This window comes from Athene cunicularia (assembly GCF_003259725.1).
Source record: "Athene cunicularia isolate RWA chromosome Z unlocalized genomic scaffold, athCun1 chrZ_part2, whole genome shotgun sequence".
Classification (NCBI taxonomy): domain Eukaryota; kingdom Metazoa; phylum Chordata; class Aves; order Strigiformes; family Strigidae; genus Athene; species Athene cunicularia.
In genome coordinates this window covers 18358401-18378238 of record NW_020799143.1, presented here as the reverse complement: position 1 = coordinate 18378238, position 19838 = coordinate 18358401, and the positions used below count along the sequence as shown (strand labels likewise).

At 36.0% G+C, this 19838-nt stretch overlaps 1 protein-coding gene across 1 annotated transcript in view; it reads right to left on the bottom strand.

Moving 5' to 3' along the window:
• Positions 1–1443: 1443 nt before the first annotated feature.
• GDA (guanine deaminase) overlaps positions 1444–19838 on the bottom strand; it is a 19728-nt gene continuing 1333 nt past the window's right edge. Inside the window, exons 2-13 of the mRNA XM_026866404.1 lie at positions 19203–19374; positions 16635–16722; positions 15242–15347; positions 12478–12505; positions 10986–11093; positions 9868–9975; positions 7692–7789; positions 6817–6884; positions 6212–6358; positions 4189–4307; positions 3064–3091; positions 1444–2003 (exon numbers count right to left, since the gene is read on the bottom strand). Coding sequence (XP_026722205.1) covers positions 1933–2003; positions 3064–3091; positions 4189–4307; positions 6212–6358; positions 6817–6884; positions 7692–7789; positions 9868–9975; positions 10986–11093; positions 12478–12505; positions 15242–15347; positions 16635–16722; positions 19203–19364 — 1131 coding nt within the window. The 5' untranslated portion in view covers positions 19365–19374 and the 3' untranslated portion in view covers positions 1444–1932. The remainder of the gene's footprint in view (positions 2004–3063; positions 3092–4188; positions 4308–6211; positions 6359–6816; positions 6885–7691; positions 7790–9867; positions 9976–10985; positions 11094–12477; positions 12506–15241; positions 15348–16634; positions 16723–19202; positions 19375–19838) is intronic.

Below are 19838 nucleotides of genomic sequence, written 5' to 3'. Positions count from 1 at the left end.
ATTCATGTCAAAACTCATGAGGAAAAGTGTTCCCTGAATCAAGAAATCAAGTTAAAGAGCTTCAGACTGTATTTGCCAAACAAGTGTGCTACTGTGTAGGTGACTGGGACACATGCAAAACAAAATGGTTAGGAAAACATCGTGATGGAATGTGGAAATTTTAACCTTTAATCTTGACTCCGAAAGCCTTAGGAATCATTGAACATAATGGATATGAAGGCTGTACCTCCTCAAGCACACAGCACAGCACAGTGAAGATACTAGAGCATTGGGTGGTGTCTGCAAGCCAATTATCCCCTGTTGTTCAGTGGGGCTATTCAGCTTTGGAAAAAAAAAAAAACACCAAACAAACAAACAACACTGAAAAGCTGTACTGCTCTAGGTGCCCAAGATAGCTTTTACACTTCTACTTGACAATACACTGTCTCATGTAGGTGTAACCATAACAGTACATAAACTCTGAAAATGCTTTTAAAATCAGAAAGTTATGAGCAATGTTGGGACAAGCACTCTCTCGGAAGTAGACATGAAGAGAGACTTCGGTGCAGTGACATCCCTTGTTTTGTGAACAGAGGCAAGTCCTGTGCCTTTATATTGCCAGGCAGCGAGATAAAAGTTTGAAACAAAGCTTAGTGAAATCAAAGAAGTTTGAAGCAGGCCTCAAAAACATATTCCACACACATTTATAGTACCTCATTATCTCTAAGAAGTAGGAAAATACACTTTTCAAGAAAGGAAGTTAGATTTCCAAAACAAACAGGGCATATTTTTTACCTGGAATTATATAGGGCTGGAATTACAGTTGCCACATTGAAAGACGCAAAAGAGCACATTAAATCTGACCTTCTTTTTCCAGTGACAATTTCTACCTCAAGTCAAAGGTGGTAATGGCCAGAAATAGCCCATTTCTCTTGGATTTTTTTTTTTTTTTTAATCTTCTCACTTCCCTTATAGAAAGGAGAAGGGACAACGTATCATCCTGCCTGAAAAGTCAGGAGCAAATGAGCTTGGGAAGGAGGCTGAACTAAATGAAGCACTCCCTCTAGTCCAGAAAAACCTCTTCATTTGTTTGCCATTGAGTAGACTGCTCAGATATCTTAGGGACTGCTTCTAATTTAACACAAGTTCCATTAGCTGTCGCTCAGCTGAAGGTTAATTCAGTGGAGTGGGTGGAAGATCAGGCTGACCACTTATAGACTTGGAAAGAAATCTGCGGAAATGTAGTTTCAGCTCACAGCATCACAACAATGGAGCCCTTCCACTCTTCCAGCCCATCTCCCTGTGACTAATGTCACATTTCTTATTTGGTTATTTCACCAGTTCTCTTCTGTCTGACTATGTCTGACAAATCTGAACTCTTTGATAATAAGGACCCTTATTTATTTATAAATACACACTTCTTATCTAATTTATCTTCAAAAATATTTAAATGAAATTATTACTTTAAAAAAAATAAGCTCCTAAAGAAAACTGAAAAATGTTCAAGTGCCCCAAAATGTGACTGTTTTTTCCATACTTGGTGATAATAATATGAAAATTGCATTCTTCTGTGATATTCATTATCTGCAAAATCAATTTACTAGCAGTGTTTTTTTTTTTTAATTCAGATGCATTATAGATAATGAGAGTCTCATTGCTCTTAATAATGCTTCCCACACTATTATTAAAATGAACAGCAGGTATCCTCTTTAATTAAGGTATTTACCAAATCCCTTAACAATTCACACGTTATTTTTACACAGAAATTTAAATATCCTTTTCCTCTAGAACTGTGACAATATTGATACCGCAACTCCTAAAAGGTCTAAATGTTTGCAAGTTTTAAAACATTAAACAAAAATGAGGTGTCATTTCTGATAATCAGGCACTGTGTTTCTTTTCCAAATCAGATGCAGAATGATCAACCAAGTATTTTGCAAAAGGGAAATGGGTTTATACTGAACTTGAAAAAGGAACCACTTGCTTTCCAGCCACATAAACTTCAGAAATATTCCGATCATCACCTGAAATAACATGGTCAAAACAGTCATTTGCATATAAATCTATACACCGATTTAATTAATGAAAATGATGCAATCCATAAAATCAGTTTTGAAATACATCATTTGCAGTGACCATCTCCCTAGGACTGACAAAGTTTACTTGGCTAGAGGGCTAGTCAGAGCCCATCATCACAGCTACCACAAAGATCAATGGACGTTTAAACAATCCATGCTTTTTTTAAAGAAACAAACACAGCATTCAGCTATGGTTTCATGTAGTTTCTATATATTTAGCATATTCAAACCATGAAAATACTATATATCTGTACAGAAAATGCACAGTATCTGAACTAAATCAGGTAACAGGCAGTAGTAAAGCTGGTTTGCCTCAGCCAGCTTCTCAAAAAGGCAAAAGCTTAATTAGAGAATGACACAGACGTGGCCAGAGCTAACACCAGTTACCTCTACCTAACAACATAATGGGCAGCGCAGCTCTCAGTGCAGACAATGCCCTATGAAGAATATCTATCGTCTTAGGGAGGTAGGATTATTTGGGTCATGTTTTGCTTGTTTTAAAGACCATCTTTTTTCTTTGGGAGTAAAAAAGCCACCGTGACAACTGGTCTGCAGAAGTTCTTTGGTACTGAACTGGTTCTGAACTGGTGATTAGCACGTCAGTGATTAGCATTAACTGGTGATTAGCAGGTCATTTTACTGTGAAATATGATTATCTCATAGTGTAAAGATGGTAATAAATCTGACAAATTCAGTATACCTGTTCACGTTGAACTGACTATTTAACTATGTCCAAAGGAACAAAAGTTAAACCACTTTACTCTTACGCAGTATGTAGAAAAAAATATTAATAAATATAAGTAAATGTATATTTAATTAATGTAAATAAATATTAGTATTACTAAAGTAGCATATTAATGTTTATATACAATGTAAATATATATTTATTTTAAACAAATACATATTTAATTTTCTATAAATAAATTTATTACCCTTCACATTAATTTAGGCCATTTTTGATGTATGAAACAAGAGAATTTTATGTGGGCTGAGAATCAGAACATACCTAAATACAGGAACTTCTGGACAGCATCCTAAAAAAAATGAGAGGAAATCAAATTCAGAAAGCAGCATTTGCTATCCCAGATCATAATTATTTGAAGTTTGAAAGAATTGATAAAAAGTTTTCCCAAATATTCCTACTAAAAGCAAAATCAAAACTTAACTTGCACATTTTTTCATAAATAACTTTCACTAAGGAGGCTATATGTCTCAGGAAGAAAATACTGCATAAATTTGACAGTATAAACAAATATAAGCCTAAACCATAATACTTCCCCTTCCTCTTTTTATAGTTCTCAAATTCATTTACTTACTGAAAAATAAGACAAAATTGTAAGCCTTTTGAAAGTCCTAAGAACTGCTAACTTAGCTAAAAAGGTTTAGACTTAAACTGAAAAATATTTTTTTCCAGAATTATTTGAATTAGGAAGAAGATACAAAAATTAAAGAATTTAATCTAATCCAGATTATTGTGTCTGAAACTTTTGAGGAACAATTACCTCAAGATTTATGGCTGTATTTCTAAGTAAATGGTGACATTCAGAATAGAGACAGCAATAGACAGTCTGGCCACATCAGTAAATTCAAGTAACTGTTGTTCATTAACTTTTTTAATCATAAAGGGTTTTTTTGTGAGAAGGTGTGCTATTGCATAATGCCAATACTGCTTGTATGTTTGCATAAAAACTGTACTTTGAACTCAAATTATCCATCGCAAGTTCTTGCTTAAATTTACAATAAATGTGCAGTCAAGTCAACCTACTTTATCTGGGCATAGGTTGCCATTTTTGAGTTTGAACAAAGTGTTAACTAAAACAAAATTGCTTTTCTTGGCTGCCATTTGTCACTGCAAACATCTAACTCTAATTGTCAGTTTGTGCTAATAAAATGTGCATTTAAAAATGTTACATGCATTTTTGCTCGTGGGCATATGGGGCCATCACTGAGGACAGCAAGATTCTAAACAAAATCAACCAGTGAATCTCTTGGGCTGAAACAGAGACAACAGTGGTATAATACACCTGATTCTTGTTACGGGAGTGTCTCAAGAGACTTATTCTGGCTGTATCATGAACCTTCCCCACACAATTTCCAGTGATTTTTTTGATCATTAATCCTGTTCTATTACCTCAAAACTATCAGAGGAGAACAAGTCAAAAGGGCTGTCTGAAGCCTTTGTGTTGATTAGCAGTGCATCAAATTCTTTGCCGACCTCAAAGTTTCCGATCACATCATCTAGTCCTAGAGCTGAGGAAGAAAATGAGCTCACAAACAGATCTTCAACGTAAGCTTCTTTCCACCATGCAGAAGCACCTGGCAACTTACTTGAGATGTTCATAAGAAAAACTACAATAATTTAGAAGATTACAAGGAAAAACATGAAAGCAAGTTTATGAGTATGTTAGCATCTGAATTCTTAAGCAACTTCTCAGTAAAATCACATATATTTTGGTGATTTTCTAAAGGCATTTGTTAAGGGTAAAAGAAATCTGAAAAAGAATTTGAACCCCTCTTTTGATTTTTGTTGTTTGAATGTCCTCCATTGATTTTGTGTCATTGTAGATTTACATATAGACCACTAACTGCTTATATCCACCTGTAAGGCTTGTCTTGTGGTCTGTTATTCAGCTTTGTTATTTCGAAGCTTCATTACAACCTCTGGTTCTCAGGTCCACAGAGATCTAGTTTCTTTAGATCTGTGAAATCTACTTTCATGTCCAGCAACTGGGTGCTTGCAGGTACTTGTAATACCTAAAGGGAGGCCTTTGTGTCTCCTTGCAAATATTTATGATAGTTTTAAATTGTACACAGTGTCTGTGTATCAAATCAAATTGTCCAATACTCTGGAGTTAAACTAAGTTATCAAAGGGGATAATGTCTACATAATTTGTTCACTTGTTTTCAGATTGCTCCTATCCAACAAAGGAACTTCAGCCTTAAACTGAGTTTGTGTGTGGCAGGAACTTCACAATACCTTAAAGATGTCTGAATTCCTACAAATGGTGAAATGTTTTGACTATCTACCAGTTTCAACTAAAACAATCTCATATTCCTTCAGGCTTCTAAGCAGAATGCAATTTTTAGATCAAACACAAGAGGGCAACAATTGTTTAGCAGTCTCAGCAAAACAAATTATTGCAACACTCAGTCATTTACATTTCTGCCAGCTGTACTTGTGCAGGTTACTAGAAGGTTGTACGAGTAATTTATATTCTGTCCTTGAAAGTGATTCAGTAAGGATAAACAAGCTTAAAATCAATATATAAAATAAATGCATTACTAAGTAAACCTAAGAACCCAGATAAAACAAGTAGTTGGGAAGGGAAACCATGTATGAGTTTGTGATTTTTATGAGTTTTCCTTTCTGTATCTCACCTAATTTATTCTCAGCTTTTATGAGAAGAGTATATATTGTTGAAAAAAAGATTTCTTCTCGGAACCAGTTCTTTAGCAGGTAGTGAGCTCATTTCTGCTAACTGAAATAGTAATAAATTTTTACTTAATGTGGATTTGCTCTCTGCTAAATCATGTAAGTTCCACTAAAACTCTGCTAAATGTATAAATCCGTGCCGGTGAACCAGAATAACTGATATACTATATGACTATATTCTGCAGATGCCACTGTGTCTCAAACAACCATGGTGCATATCCTGTTTAGATGTTGTGCTTTTCTTTGACTGAGGAGTGATTTGCATGTTATAATTTGCTGGAAAGACAGTGACAAACTGCCTCACTGAGAGCTCAAAAAGCAGAAACAAAATTAGAAACTGATGACAAACAGGATGCTTGATTTTACAGTAATTGCACAGCTTTCCCTCTAAGTTTTGATTTCTGAGAAAACAGTCTTTCCAGTTGGTGTGATAAACGTACAAACACTAATGATTAAGAAGTCTGAGGATCTTTGCAAAGAAAATGTACAACCCTGAAAAATCAATAAGATTCTATTATTAAACTCTCACCATCAACGTGAACACCCTTCTGTAATGAGCCTAGTTATGGGTGTGAGAGACTGAAGGATATCCCGCCCCAGCAGATATCAACTTAGACTTCACTCTGGCACCAGAAAATCTGTGAATTCAGCCACCTTTTAAAGACAGGGAGACATAAGAACTATAGTTCCCTGTGTACATCCTAAAGAAGTTTCCTCTTACCTTGGCTTCCTCCTAGAGTGGCTAGTTGAAAAGCTTCTTCAAGAGTTAGCCCCCTTTCATTCACTTTATTGATCTGAAGGCTATTAGATGCCATAATTGCTTTCCTGATGGCATCAAGCATAGAAGCTGAATATCCACCAGCAACATCTAGAAGGGATCAGACTCTTAGAAACAAACTTTAGAAATAAGTTTCTGCATTAAATTTCTATGATCTTTAAATAAATGTTATGAAGTGGCAGATACGGTACGCGCTAAATGTATTACTGCTAAGCACTAAATGTATAATTCCTAGTAAAGGTTCTCTCACATACTAAGTAAACTAAACAGAACTCAACACAGAATAACACCTGAAAAGCTGTTGTTCAAGCCCTGTTTACTCTCACAACAGGAACAAAACTTTCTTCATTCATTTCTGGTTTTCTTTTTAAACACTGTTGGACCAGCTCTAGATTTCCATACTCTAGACTTAGTTACTCTAGAAGTAGTGGGGAACTAAAAGACAGTCCGTAAGTTGGAGACATGCTGACTTTTAAATACAAGTAAGTGGGCATGTTTTTGCATCTCCCAATGGTTTCCAAAATAATTTTTTCTAGCAAACAACTAACCTGTCCCAAGACCAAGCTTCACATTGTGTTTCAGGACCTTTCGCACATTTAAGACACCACTGCGCAGCCTGGATTGGAAAAAGAAATATGTTCAGTGTGATACATGAAGAGAAAGTTCAGGAGGAGTAGGGCTACAGAGATGCTTCATGACAAAGGGTCTCAGAACGTGTGCAATAGATTGGGTTTATTAATCTTGGATGGAGAATTTGCATTCATACATCTGAAAGATGGGGCTTAATCACTAAAAATAAAGGCAGTTTTTCTCAGTTAAAAACTCCCACAGTTTTCTAGTTATCTACTGAAAACAAGCTCTCAGTATAACAGTGAAAAAATCCAAATATGATGTATATTACAGCAGATAAGTCATTTCATGAGCTCCAGAAAGTCATCACAAATAAGATTATATTAAAGGCAAAATGACTGTTAACATTTAGTATAGGAACCTGGCTAGATACCACATAGTATCTCATTTCTGCTTAACAGAAAGAACACTATTCTGCTTAATAGAAAGAATACTATATAGCCCACTCCCATTTCCCCAAAGCATATACATACCTTAGGGGGAAGGTAGATGGCCTGAGTCTGCCATTAATAAAACAGTCAAAAGAAATAAAGTTTAAAAAAAGAAATATATATATATATATATATATATATATATATATATGTATAACTATTCTGAAAGATCACAAGTCACTCCAGAGCATACCATGTAGAAGTAGAGCATGAATTGTCATGCTCAATCCAGTATGCAACTTCTGGTGGAATGGGGTATCATATACATAGCCTTGTAACAGTAGGCTGGACTCAGGGTACTGTGTTAACAACAGTTTTTTATTTAATTGTACACCATTATTTTTTTTTTTTTTTTCACTTACGAAAAATTGGAATTGGGGCAATGTGAAATTGCAGCTCCACGAAGACTAAAAAGTTTCAGCTCTTCTTCAGAAAGGTAACAGGCATGAGCCATCACTGTCTAAAGAAAGGCAAAATCACCCATTTACTGAATATTGCATTTACTCCAGTGCCTGTGATTTTTGCTGCACTGCTTTTAATAGCCAAGAGGACACTTACTACCATCAAGGGAAATTAATGCACTTCTTGAAGAAAGCTCTTGAAATCAACAGAGGAGAAACCCTCATTAATTTCAGTATGCCTGACATATCACTCCCTCAGTTTTTTTCATGTTTTAATGTAAGAAGATAGGGTGCTGACTCTTGCAGTGACTGCTGTGACCTAAGAGCTTCCAGGAATAAAGCAAGAATTCCCCAGTAGCCATAGCACTGTTGTAACCTTATCATTTATATTTCATAGCTAACTCAAAGATTAAGTACTGGGGCTAGGAATGTATCAGATACAATGGAAGATATATGTACTCTTAGCATGTTTCCCACTGTCTCTCTAAAGGTTTGCACCAGGTAGATATAAATATATCTGGAATATTCTTCAATTAAAATAAACTGTTATGCAACTGGTTAATGACTTTTCTTTCTTGGCCTATATAACTGACTTTAAAAATAAGTTCACAAGCAGTATACAGAAAACACAGAAGTATAGGATAGTATCATTTAATAGAACATAAACCAATTATTCCCAGACAAATCTAATTGGAATTACCTCATATGTCAAAGGCCCACTCAAGAGCTCTATTAGGCCTTGTAATCTGCTGATAAAAATGAGAATGGCACAGGGACTGTTTCCACTGAGCATCTCCTAATAGCACTCTACCCTTGACATTTCTACTCATCAAGCTCAAACATAACTGAAAATGCAATGAGAACAGTCACATCTTAATTTAAGGACATACATATGGTAGCTGCTGAACCATATCTCTGCTGATCTGTTCTTTTTGGGAAGAAGGAAGCATTTCAGCCACAGCTCTGAAAAGCATATTTTTAAAATATTTAAAAAAAAAAAAAAATTTGGTGTCTTTGTTTTGGTGGTTGGGGAGGGGGAAATGTCTGTGGTTCTGTTATGCCTGTGTTTAATAGAACGCTTTACCAGCCAACCAGGAGCCTGGCACCAGAAAACACCAGTAACCCGGATTTTCAGTGACCATTTTCACTGCTGTGCATATAAAAGTAATATGCTGTGCATATAAAACTAATATTCTCTTTAGTACACTGACGCAACAAATCAGCATGCATAGGACTGAGAGAGAACAAAAGTTAATACTGTGGACATACTGTAGTAGTCCATATTGATTTCTCAGGTAAAAAGGACAGAAATGGGAGTTCAATAGCGAATTCTCAGGGAGTTCCCAGCTACACTTTGTACCTCTGAAAATTCTCTCCTAAAATTTTTAATAATTTTGACTGATATTTAAGCACTCTGACTGTACCTAGGCTCTTCATATTCACTCTTGCATGGGCTCTCCACTATCTAGTTAGGTGTTTCCTGGCACTCCAAACTGTACTTAATGTGGACTGATACAGATCTGCTTGCATTTATCTCAACAGCATAAAGCATTAATGAATTTCAACCCTTCAGGCCACTGTGCCTCTCAATACTTGGTAAAATCTGCTAATGAGATGAGTGCTTTTGGATAGTCAGGACAGTAAAGTGTACCTGTCTGTATGGGAGGTCCACACACAGAACAAGCTGGTTTTCTATAGGAAACTGCCAAAAAATGAAGTCAGTCCTATCATAACACCAAAGAACAAACCTTCAGGCAAAACCAGTGTGCAAGAACATTGTAATAAAAGGATAACTGGGTACTGCCTGAGAATTACCAGCTCCTACAATACAAGCTTTACCTAGCCTCCTGATCCCACTGCCCCAATTCTCTTTGGAGCTCTTGGACAATGGATCAGGAAGCATCAAATACCTTTATTGTTCGTCTCTTCTAAAATGTTTAGGAAAAGTGTGGGCTTGTCTAAAGTTCCAATACCTTGACCAATACTTGTGCAACAGAGAACATAAAACCAATTTACTTTCCAACAGATGTCACTGACCTTGACAAGACAATACAAACTTTTTAGATAACCACAGTTAACCATCATATTCTCTACATGGGTCTGTCTAAGTCTGCTGTGGAGATTTTTATGCAGCTACCTTGCTGGTCAGCAGCTTGTTTTTATCATACAATTCAGTGTAATTCTGGTAGGCAGGAAACATGTCTTCCACAAGTTTGAGTTCTTCTTCATTTTCACTTATGTGACTCTGCAGTAACAAAATATATCTCAATAAGCACTTTAAATAGCATTAAACCTGACATTACAACCTTCTGAGCAACCCACTGGTGTTAAACATATAATGACAGAAACTAGTATTTGTAAAGCCTATAGTTACATCTAGATGTTGGGTTTCTCTTTTCATCTGAAACATCTCTGGGACCCCAAAAAGTAGCTCCATTTGTTCCTTTAAAAGTGGTATGAGATAACACGCCTGGATAGTCCTTCCAAGCAGCTTGGTGACATAACAGCCCCCTTTTTATTTGGCAAATATTAAAACAACAAATGAAATAACCCGTATGACTATGAGGTAAAAGAGAGAACCAGCCTACCACAGTGGACCCTGTGATCAGGGCAACATACAGGTAGCTGTTCCATGTATCTTCAGATGGGCTGATTAATTCCTGGTCTCCGATAAAAATCTAATCCTCCTGTACTCCCACTGGAGCAAATACTTTCAAAATGACATATACTTCCATAATGACAAAAAATCCTAACGCAGGGTAGCTTTACAAAAGTATATGCTTAGAACTGTGCAACCAAAAAAGAAACATCTCAAAATTTCAACAGACCTGTAAACTCTAAAATATGTCTTTTTTAAACTCAGAAACTTCATCACACTGGAAATCCTACATCTATGTTAACAAAGTTAAATGAGATACAAAGATGAGTAATTTTTTTATCTGTTGAAATCTCCTCTGCACAGAAACAGCAGAAGGTAGAGAGACAGATCTAACAACCTTGGACTAGAGAAAGCAACCTTTACTAACCCAAGGGGTTACTTAGTTGTGCATCCTTCTAGCTATCTTCAAGCTACCTTCTCATTTCCTGTGCAGGTCACAGTGTTCTTGCAGAGTACTATTAATCCTTTCAGAGGAATTTAAAAGGCTCCAAGGTAAGAATATGGTTTAACTGTTTTGATGCAATTATCAAAACTCCCTGGTCTGTATGCTATCTATCCAAACTATTTAAACTGTGTACAGAGCTCTCAGAGCTTACCTGCACATGGAGATCACAAGCCTGTGCTAAATCGCCAAGGGCACATAGCAAATCCTCTGAGCAGGAAGGGCCAAAGCGGGGGGTTATTACAGGCTGTACCCTTGGATACTGAAAATATTAAAAAGACATGCTTAGGATTCTACATCTGTGTATCAGCAACCATAATTAAGACAAGCATTTACACAGCAATTACATTTTGTCTCCCTTGTTTATTGCTTACTGCATCCTTGCCAAGAAATTAAGCCTTATAGTAATTTCCTTATTTTCATTAGAAATTTCACTGCAGAAATAGAGAATCAAAGTTTTTCCTGAAAACAGTTGTAATGAACCTTAGTAAAGAAGTTATTTTCATTAGAACTCTTCGATCAAGTCACTGAGATTTTACCAGACTTCAGGAGAAGCACAGCATGCTTTTTCATATTTGCTGACAAACCAGGATGCATTACAAGAAATAAGTCAGTTAAATGACCAGATGGCTTTTTGAATCCCACTTCTGTGAATATCAAAGACATAACAATGCAAAACTGCAGAGTTCTGTAAAACCAAAGCCACCTTCTTGTTCGATCTTCTCCACTCACGATAGCAACAAACCATCACTATACTCCCCAGATAGGAATATTAGTGGCAGCACCAGATAGATCGCTACACAGTAGAAAACAGTGGATTAAGTCACCAAGACTAGAGCTACAGATGTTTACACCTTGCACTTCTGGATTAAAATTTTCATAAAAAATAGACAACAGCACTACAACTCTGCCTTCAGTCACAGGCAAGTGTTGTGCATGTGGCAGCACTAGAAGACAGCATATGATAACTTAGTTTTCTGTTTCTTATACCAACTAGGTATAAGAAATACAAGCTCAGAACTTCTGCAGCTGACTTACTCTACTAATACATATGATTTAGGCATTAAACTCTAGGCATCTGTTCTTGATTATTTTGAGATACAAATGTCACAAAGGGCTGATAAGAAAAGTATCCCTGCTTGTAATAATGGAGGGTAAACCTCTATCTTTACCTCAGGAATGTAAATATGAATTTCTTTAGAAACATACTGGAAGATACGTGCTGACCCAAAATACTACTCTGGTAATGAATTAGTAACTGTGCTGTAAAAACACCAATTTCTCCTGGTGAGAACTCTTTTTACTAGTATATTTACATAGCACAGAGTGATGGACTGACCTCTACCTTCCTTTACCAGAAGACTGTCATTTCTATGAAGCCCAGGATTTTAAAGTTAATAGAGAACACACACAGAACACTTTTCTGCTGTGCTCTGACTACATGAAACTGAATTTACACTGCTACAAGTCCATTTCTCAACAACACAGCTAGCAGAACATTTCTCAGACATATCTTCCTACTACACAGAAATATGTATATTTATTGATATGTCACTAAGCCAGCAGTTTGTCAGTGGGATTAACTACTTTGTATATTCACACAGCATCTCCTGAACACAGACATGAATACAAAGAACTCTACTTACTTTCTTTTCCAGTAGTTCTTTAACAAACCTGAAAAAGAGTAGGAAAAAATCTGTTATAAATCTTTCATCTGTGTTATAAATTATGAAAATATAGAAAACATTTACTTAGATACCCTGTTAAGCATTTCAGACATAGATTAATTCTTTTAAGAAATTTGAGCTAGATCCTCAGATGAAATAAAAAGAAGCATCACAATGAAGTCAGGGTTTTTACACCAAATTATACTGGTTGATATGCAGAATATTTTTCACTTGCAATAATTAACATTAGACACATTAATTAATCCAAGTTCTCACTGAAAACCAAATATGTTACATTAAATTAATTGAAAACATACTTAAAAGATACAGCTGCAACATTAGAGAAAAACCCACTTAAATTTGTCTATTAATTTAAATTACATCATTAAATATATTCTTTTATTAAAATCCTATTTTTAGAAGATGCTGCAATATTTCATATCTACAGTAGTTGCATATGTCCTTTTTCATTTAAAGGACCCTTGATTTCCTGGAAATGCTTGTACTAATTTTAGTGTATAGATTATTTACCTTATGGAAAATACAGTATAGATTTACTTACTTTGTTACATAAAAGAAGCTACCTCAGGAACCTCTACAAAAAAATCCCAAACAGTCAATATAGATGATGTAGATGAGTAAATAAAACTTCATCTGACTTTGCAGGGAAGAAATTATTTGAAAACTCATACGCACAGTGTACGCAAATAATTTCGAAAAGCTAGTTTGAGATAGGTTCTGGACAGGATCTCTGTGAATTTTTGTGTCATAGTTTATGTTCAGAAAAAACTGTAATTTTGGTCACAACAAACACCGAATCAAATTTGTCAAATATCTTCAGATGGAAAAGAAAATAATGCTGGGGGCTAGATTCACAACACTGCAGCTGATGCTAGATCACCAGCTGGAAGTGAGAGACCTAAATTCAACTTCTGCAATGACCAAAGGAGTTTGAGCCCAACCTTGTCTAACTCTGAGAGCCAGAATATCATTTGGTATTGTCTATCTGTACCTTCTCTTACAGATTCACCTGATATAATAATAAAATATTCACTGGAGCAGAAACTGTAACCCAGGTATAACTCTCAGGTGATAATCCAAAACTTCCAGACGGCTGTTTTCATTCCTTCTCACACTCTTTGAACAGTTTCAGCATTGTTTCAAAACTGAAATACCTTTCTCAAAATACCTTATACTTTGTTGGCTTATTGTACTTCTCTATGAGGAAATAAGCTCAGGTTCAAACCACTGTCTTCTGTAGCAGAAGAACAGATTTGAACATGGGTCCTCCTCTTTCCAGATGACAACTATTAGTAGCATATAACCTATTTAGATTTCGGTTCCCTAACTTTTATTTAGCCCTCTTTGCAGAAATGTAGATTCAAATTCTTTACTTGAATTTAGATTTAACATATGAAGCACTTGGAATTGTATATCATTTCCATGCATACAATATAAGTATTTCCAGAGGTTAACAGTAAAGAACTGAAATTGGTGTAAGCCATTTTTTGACTGTGTGACAGATCACATTTCCTAGGTTCTTAAAAAAAAAAAATTGCCCTCTTAAAGGAAAAGCTTTTTTATCCTTCTGCAATTGTATTGCTGCAATTCAGGCCTGATGTGGTAAGTAGTTCTGATCCATGACAACAAGAACACAGCCCTCTTCTCTAGACAGCTCTGGAGTACTTGTGGCAGGCTCTCATCCAAAGCTGAGAAACATCTGTTATTAACACAATCACACAAGAAGGAAACTTTAAAACATATCAGAACTGGAAATTCTGCCACTTTCAGGCCATTCAGCAGAACTCATGTTGTATTACAAAAACTGGGGATTTACATGAAGGAAAACAAATATTAGTAGAGTGCAAATGACTAATACTACATGTTTTTAAAACGTCTTTAAATATAAACACCATAGAAACCATTAGAAATCCATGATTATTTCTAACTTTTACTGGAATTCTTCTAGCATGATTTGCAAAATTGAGGTAGCAACTTCACACCAGTGCCATATGATGTTTACGTTACTATTAAGTATTTTCTCTTTCACCATGATATTTGAAACAATTATACAAAGTAAATAAATAGTCCTGTAAGAAAAGCTATTCTTCTGCTTAAACATTTTCTGAACATAGATGCAAAAGACAAGAGAAACCCAAGACAACAGGCTGCCATACTCCAGTCTTGGGTCCCCTTCGCCATGTACATTTGCTTTGATTTGATTCTCCTTTGTTCTCTCATCTGTAAGTCAGAGTAATAACACTGGTGCTATGCTGGAGGAGAGGGGAACCACAGTACATTTAAAATAGAGTATATGAAAGCTGACTCCTCCAGCTTGAATAAAGCTTTATCCTAAATGGGGGAAGGAAATGGCTCAGAAGTTAATGGGGGTGAAGCAACTCACTGACACCCCACCATCCCATGTCAGGTCACATCACCTCCACACACAGGGATTCCCTGTGAAGGGAAAAGAGGAGGCAGAATACAGACAATAGCATCCACATAGTCCCTCCAAACCCTAGAGTTGTAGCTTCTCCCTTTCTTTTGAAGAGCAAGAAACTGCTTGGGCTGTCCAGCAACTGGGTATACAGGAACTGCCAGAAATCTAGGAAAAAATACTATCGGAAGAAAAAAACCTGTTCCTAATTTAAACTGTAAGTTCTTAGTCAGCTTCATATTCACTTTTCAGATGTATGAAAAAGTCTTATTTCTAAAAGTTGTGCAATCAATTTCATCACCTTACCTTTCTGTCTCTTGGACAGAGTTAGCAGTAATCTCTTTGTATTGTGGCACAGTGTCATTCATATCCATGCAGACTTTTCCAACGAATGCTCGTTGACCAAATTTATCTGTTGAGATGCATAAGAATATAAAATTCAGAATCACTGGTTCTCAAAAGCTGCTATCAAAACCTGTGCTGAAATCAGAATAGCAAATTCCACCCCTCCCAGCTTCATTTAAGATGCACAGAATTTATGATCTTTTCTTCTCTTTGAGTTGGGACGATCCATATGACTTTTAAGTCTAAAAAGGAAAGAGGAAAAAAACCTGAAACATTTAAATAGGAGTTCTCTTCCACATTAGCACCCAATTTTAAAAATATTATAATTGAGTACTAGATTACTGTAGTTTAACCACAAGCAGAATTTATAACTGTAGTATATGAAGAAAACTGCTGTGAAGTAGAGAATGAGAAACACAGCAACAAGGTACAGCAGCTGTAGCAGGTGATTACTCTGAGCTGAGAAAAGGCACAAAAAGGTCTCAGCTAAACATCTCTGCCTAAGAGAAAGGAATGAAGCTCCTAACATGCCTCCAAAATGCATTTGGATGGAGAAAATTACCAGCTTCTTCCAGCCTCTTGAGATTTATCCATGCTAGAATTTGGAACTCATGTGTAAGACTTAAAAGAAATGCATATAATGTTAATTTCTAAGCTTTTAAACATGTTTCTGAATTAGATCTCTTTTGTCCACTTTTACATTCTGAGCTGTTGCATACAACAGCTTCAAAGTTTTAGGTTTTCCTACTAAATCAGAAAGACTAGGGAATTTCTGATGAAAACTGAGATTCTCATTATACTGCTCTGTTTAGGAACCGGCTGAGCCTTCAGAAATCCTGCAAAAATCTCACCACTTTCAAGCAGCAGGTATTTTCTATGGTGAACAGAAGGGAGGGATAAGATCCTGACCCAACTCCTACTGTTCTGGTTTCAGAGGGTGCGTAGAGGTTTTAGATGCTGATTCTCAACTGAAACTTCAGAGTATCAGGAAATTAATGCACTGACTGAACCTCTTGTTATTCAGCCCTTTAATCCTCAAACAGCAAAAGGCTAGAAAGAGCAGAGAACTGCAGCTGAAGAGCAACTCCAGCAGACCTAATTCATGCTCAGCCAGCAGCTGATTTGGGAATGAAGAGACTGGCAGAAACAACAGTAGGAGAGTGGCAGTGAACAAGGTGACAAGTGAGCAAGGGTAACTAGGGTGGATTTTGGGGACACAGTATGACAGATACAATGAATTAAAAAAAAAATTGGTAGAAAGACAGACAGATCCCTAGCTACTCTAAAATGCCTAAACTCTGTTTCCTTCAACTATGGATGCGCAACATACTTCAAAACTCACTGTTAGTCTTACCTATGATTTCAGCAAGAAGAAGAGAAGTGTCTGTGTAAATTGTTGCAAAGTAGCAAGCTGTAGTCGTGCCATTCTTTAGAGTTCGTCTCTATAAAAAGAAATAATTTTCAACTGTCTGGGAAAAAATTAAGCTGCCAAAATGCAGAACAGGCAGTCTGATTTCAAACTGCAAGAACATTTAGTTATTGTGAAATTGTGCAGTGAAGTGGGGAGGTAAAATACAGATTTTTAATTTCATAGTACGTTTTTAAGTCTCAGTGTTAATAAATATAAAATCACTCTTCAAAATCCATACAGGATTTTAACAGTGACTAAACCGTTAGAAACCTCCTTCACTCAAACTAGAAATAAATTCTGACTTATATTTAGAAATACAAACAACTAGTCATTTATGTTATTTCCTAGTTTTTAAAGGCTCTCCAATTTTCAGTGAAGCACTGTTTATCCAACATTAGCAAAGCAACACTTGATGGCTGGGAAAAATAGCCAGGCTTTTATGTATTAAAATCCTTTGCTATCCCTGAGTACAAAGTAACAAACTTCAAGGTAAAAGTAAACTGAGAACTGTTCAGAGCACAATTTAATTATTTATTTTATTATAGCATTTGAAAGGAGAGGTGGTTGACATCTGTTCCCATTATGTTTGGAGAACATAACACTAAAGCCATTTAGAGTTAGATTAACTCATTAAGAAATGTGTAGCTTCACTTGACCTTGGGACTACCCATCCAATATACAGGTTTAAATTACATTTTTGGATTCCAGATACAATGTAATTTGAGAATTTTATTTTATTTTTTTGAGATAGAAAGTGGGACATCCAACAACTTTTGAGAATGGCTAGAACTAATTATTTGGCAAACATGATGCCAAGTTCTGTCTTTTCCTTAAAATATTCAAATTAAAGAAAATAATTACAAAAATGTCTTTAAGGGTTCCCAAAATGAGTCTCAGAAATAACAATATCATTACAGAGACAGACTACATCTGTCTCTCTGAGCTTTAAAACCCAGAATTCTCTACTTCTGGATTCTTGACATCATTGCTAAATGAAATCTTCAAAAACATTGTGTTTCCAAAACATCAGCATGAAGAACTGGCTTTCTTAAAATCTGAGAGACCAGAGGAGGTTCAAGCTGAAATCTGGCAAATTCCACCTAATTTGTCTCTTTCATAAAGTATAGAAAGTGTTTATTTGAAACAGAATTTTGATTGAAAAAGACCACTGTTTTCATTACAACTCCAAAAGTACAAAGATGCATATGAAACAATATCTGCCCTCTGCAGGTTTAGTCCTGTTTCTAACAGTTGGAGGTTACAATCAGCCCCATCAAACACTGCAGAGCAGCTGGTATTCTGCAGTATTTTGGGGGTGAAGAAATTTTCCTGGCCTTGTCCTATTTGATACTCCTAGGGACAGTCTAACCATTGTGTTGAAGCTTCTACAACTAAATCCATCTCTCACCTGGCAGTTCTTTTCTGGGCAATGTTATTAAACACCTTGCATAGTGAGCATTTTAGTTGTGCTGATGTCACCTTAACTGAATCGATGGAGACAGTAACAGTATGCTGAGGCACACAGCTGGGAGGTGACATCAGCTCTACATTTTAAGTAGCTGAAGGTAAGTGTGCTTGTTAGTAGAGTTTATGACCAAACTGCTCCTACATGTTTTTATGATGGCAGATGGCAGAAAGTAGGTTTTTTAAAAATCTGTGTGGCAAGGGCAGTATAACTATTTATTCCAGATCCACTATGCTATTATTTTAACAACACATGTTGTCACAGCATTAGACAAATGCAAGGCAACTTATGTTGGCCAATTAATTTAATCTCTCAAAGATATTTCAGCCCACATATTAAAGGATACATTTTAGTTATAGCAGAGAATCAGTACTCTACAATGTGACGTAGGTGCTTATTGTTCATCAAGTGGAATTTGACTTAAAACATTTATATTGCTCAGAATCAGTCTAGGTCAAACACAATCTCTCTCTTTGTGCCACAATACCATTGACAGATTCCATCTAAAGCCCCTGAAGTGAAATATATTCCTGCTACAAGGACCTCAGCTGTAAAACCACCTTCCTTAATTACTTGAAAACACCCCAGCTTTGTTGTCTGTGAGAAGTATCTTCTCTTTCATGTAGTCTTTGCAGAAGATAGTTTCGTATTTGAGGGGTTTTGTGCAGAAAAGGTAATATCCTCTGATGGTTTTTTTGTACCATGCTTGGTTCTCTCTGCATTGAGATTGTCTACACCTGCTGGCTATACCAGCTCTGAGAGTACTCTTAAATGTTGGTCATAGTACTTACATATGAGAAAAGATGATAAACAAGTTCATTGTTAACCATGTGATTAAATGAACTGTCTTATCAGCAAGAACAAAACAAGACTGGAACTAGTAGGGGACAATCTTGGCTGGCAAATAGAACAGTGGCTATTCTTGGTTTTATCTGTTTTTCATAACTTTAAAACATGCTCTGCTATTTCTGCTGACCTGAAAAACATCTATATATTTTACAAATATGAATGTCATCAAGAAGTTAAATGACATTTGCAGTACTTACAACAACTCTGGTGTATACTTCTTCTGCAAAATCGCTGTCTTTGTATTTGTCTTCTGTTGGAAATGTGTAGGTAGTCAACCACTGCAAAAGAGGTAGATCTACTCTTGTACCAGTAAATGAATACTGAGGGGCATGAATGTGTGTGTCAACCATTCCCGGCATGAAGAATTCACTAGGGAAAGAAAATATAATTCTAATAGTCCAAACAGGAAATAGTTTTGCTTTAAACAGTATGTTTGAGCAGAATCCACCAGAGTAAATAGCAAGTACATGTTAACCTTCCTCTTTCAGCTTCAGATCTATCAACTCCAACTGTATGTCTACCCATACTCCCTTTATGGTATGAAGCAGCTGAATAATAACTTTTACACAGACTTACAAATAACTGAGAGAAAAACAATGTAAGAGCATGTTGAATCCAATTATCTTTAATAATTACTCAGAGTAAATACCAACAAATTAAGCCAAACTGATTTCACAATAACTAAAATTACTCCACCATAGAATCCACTTGAAAAAGCAAAGATTTGGGCACAGTCTTGCTTTCTAGCATGGATACATTTGGAATGCCTCCTGCTGCCAGACCGTTGTATTTACAAAAATGGATGTTTCCATATCCCAGTTTTCCTCTACATT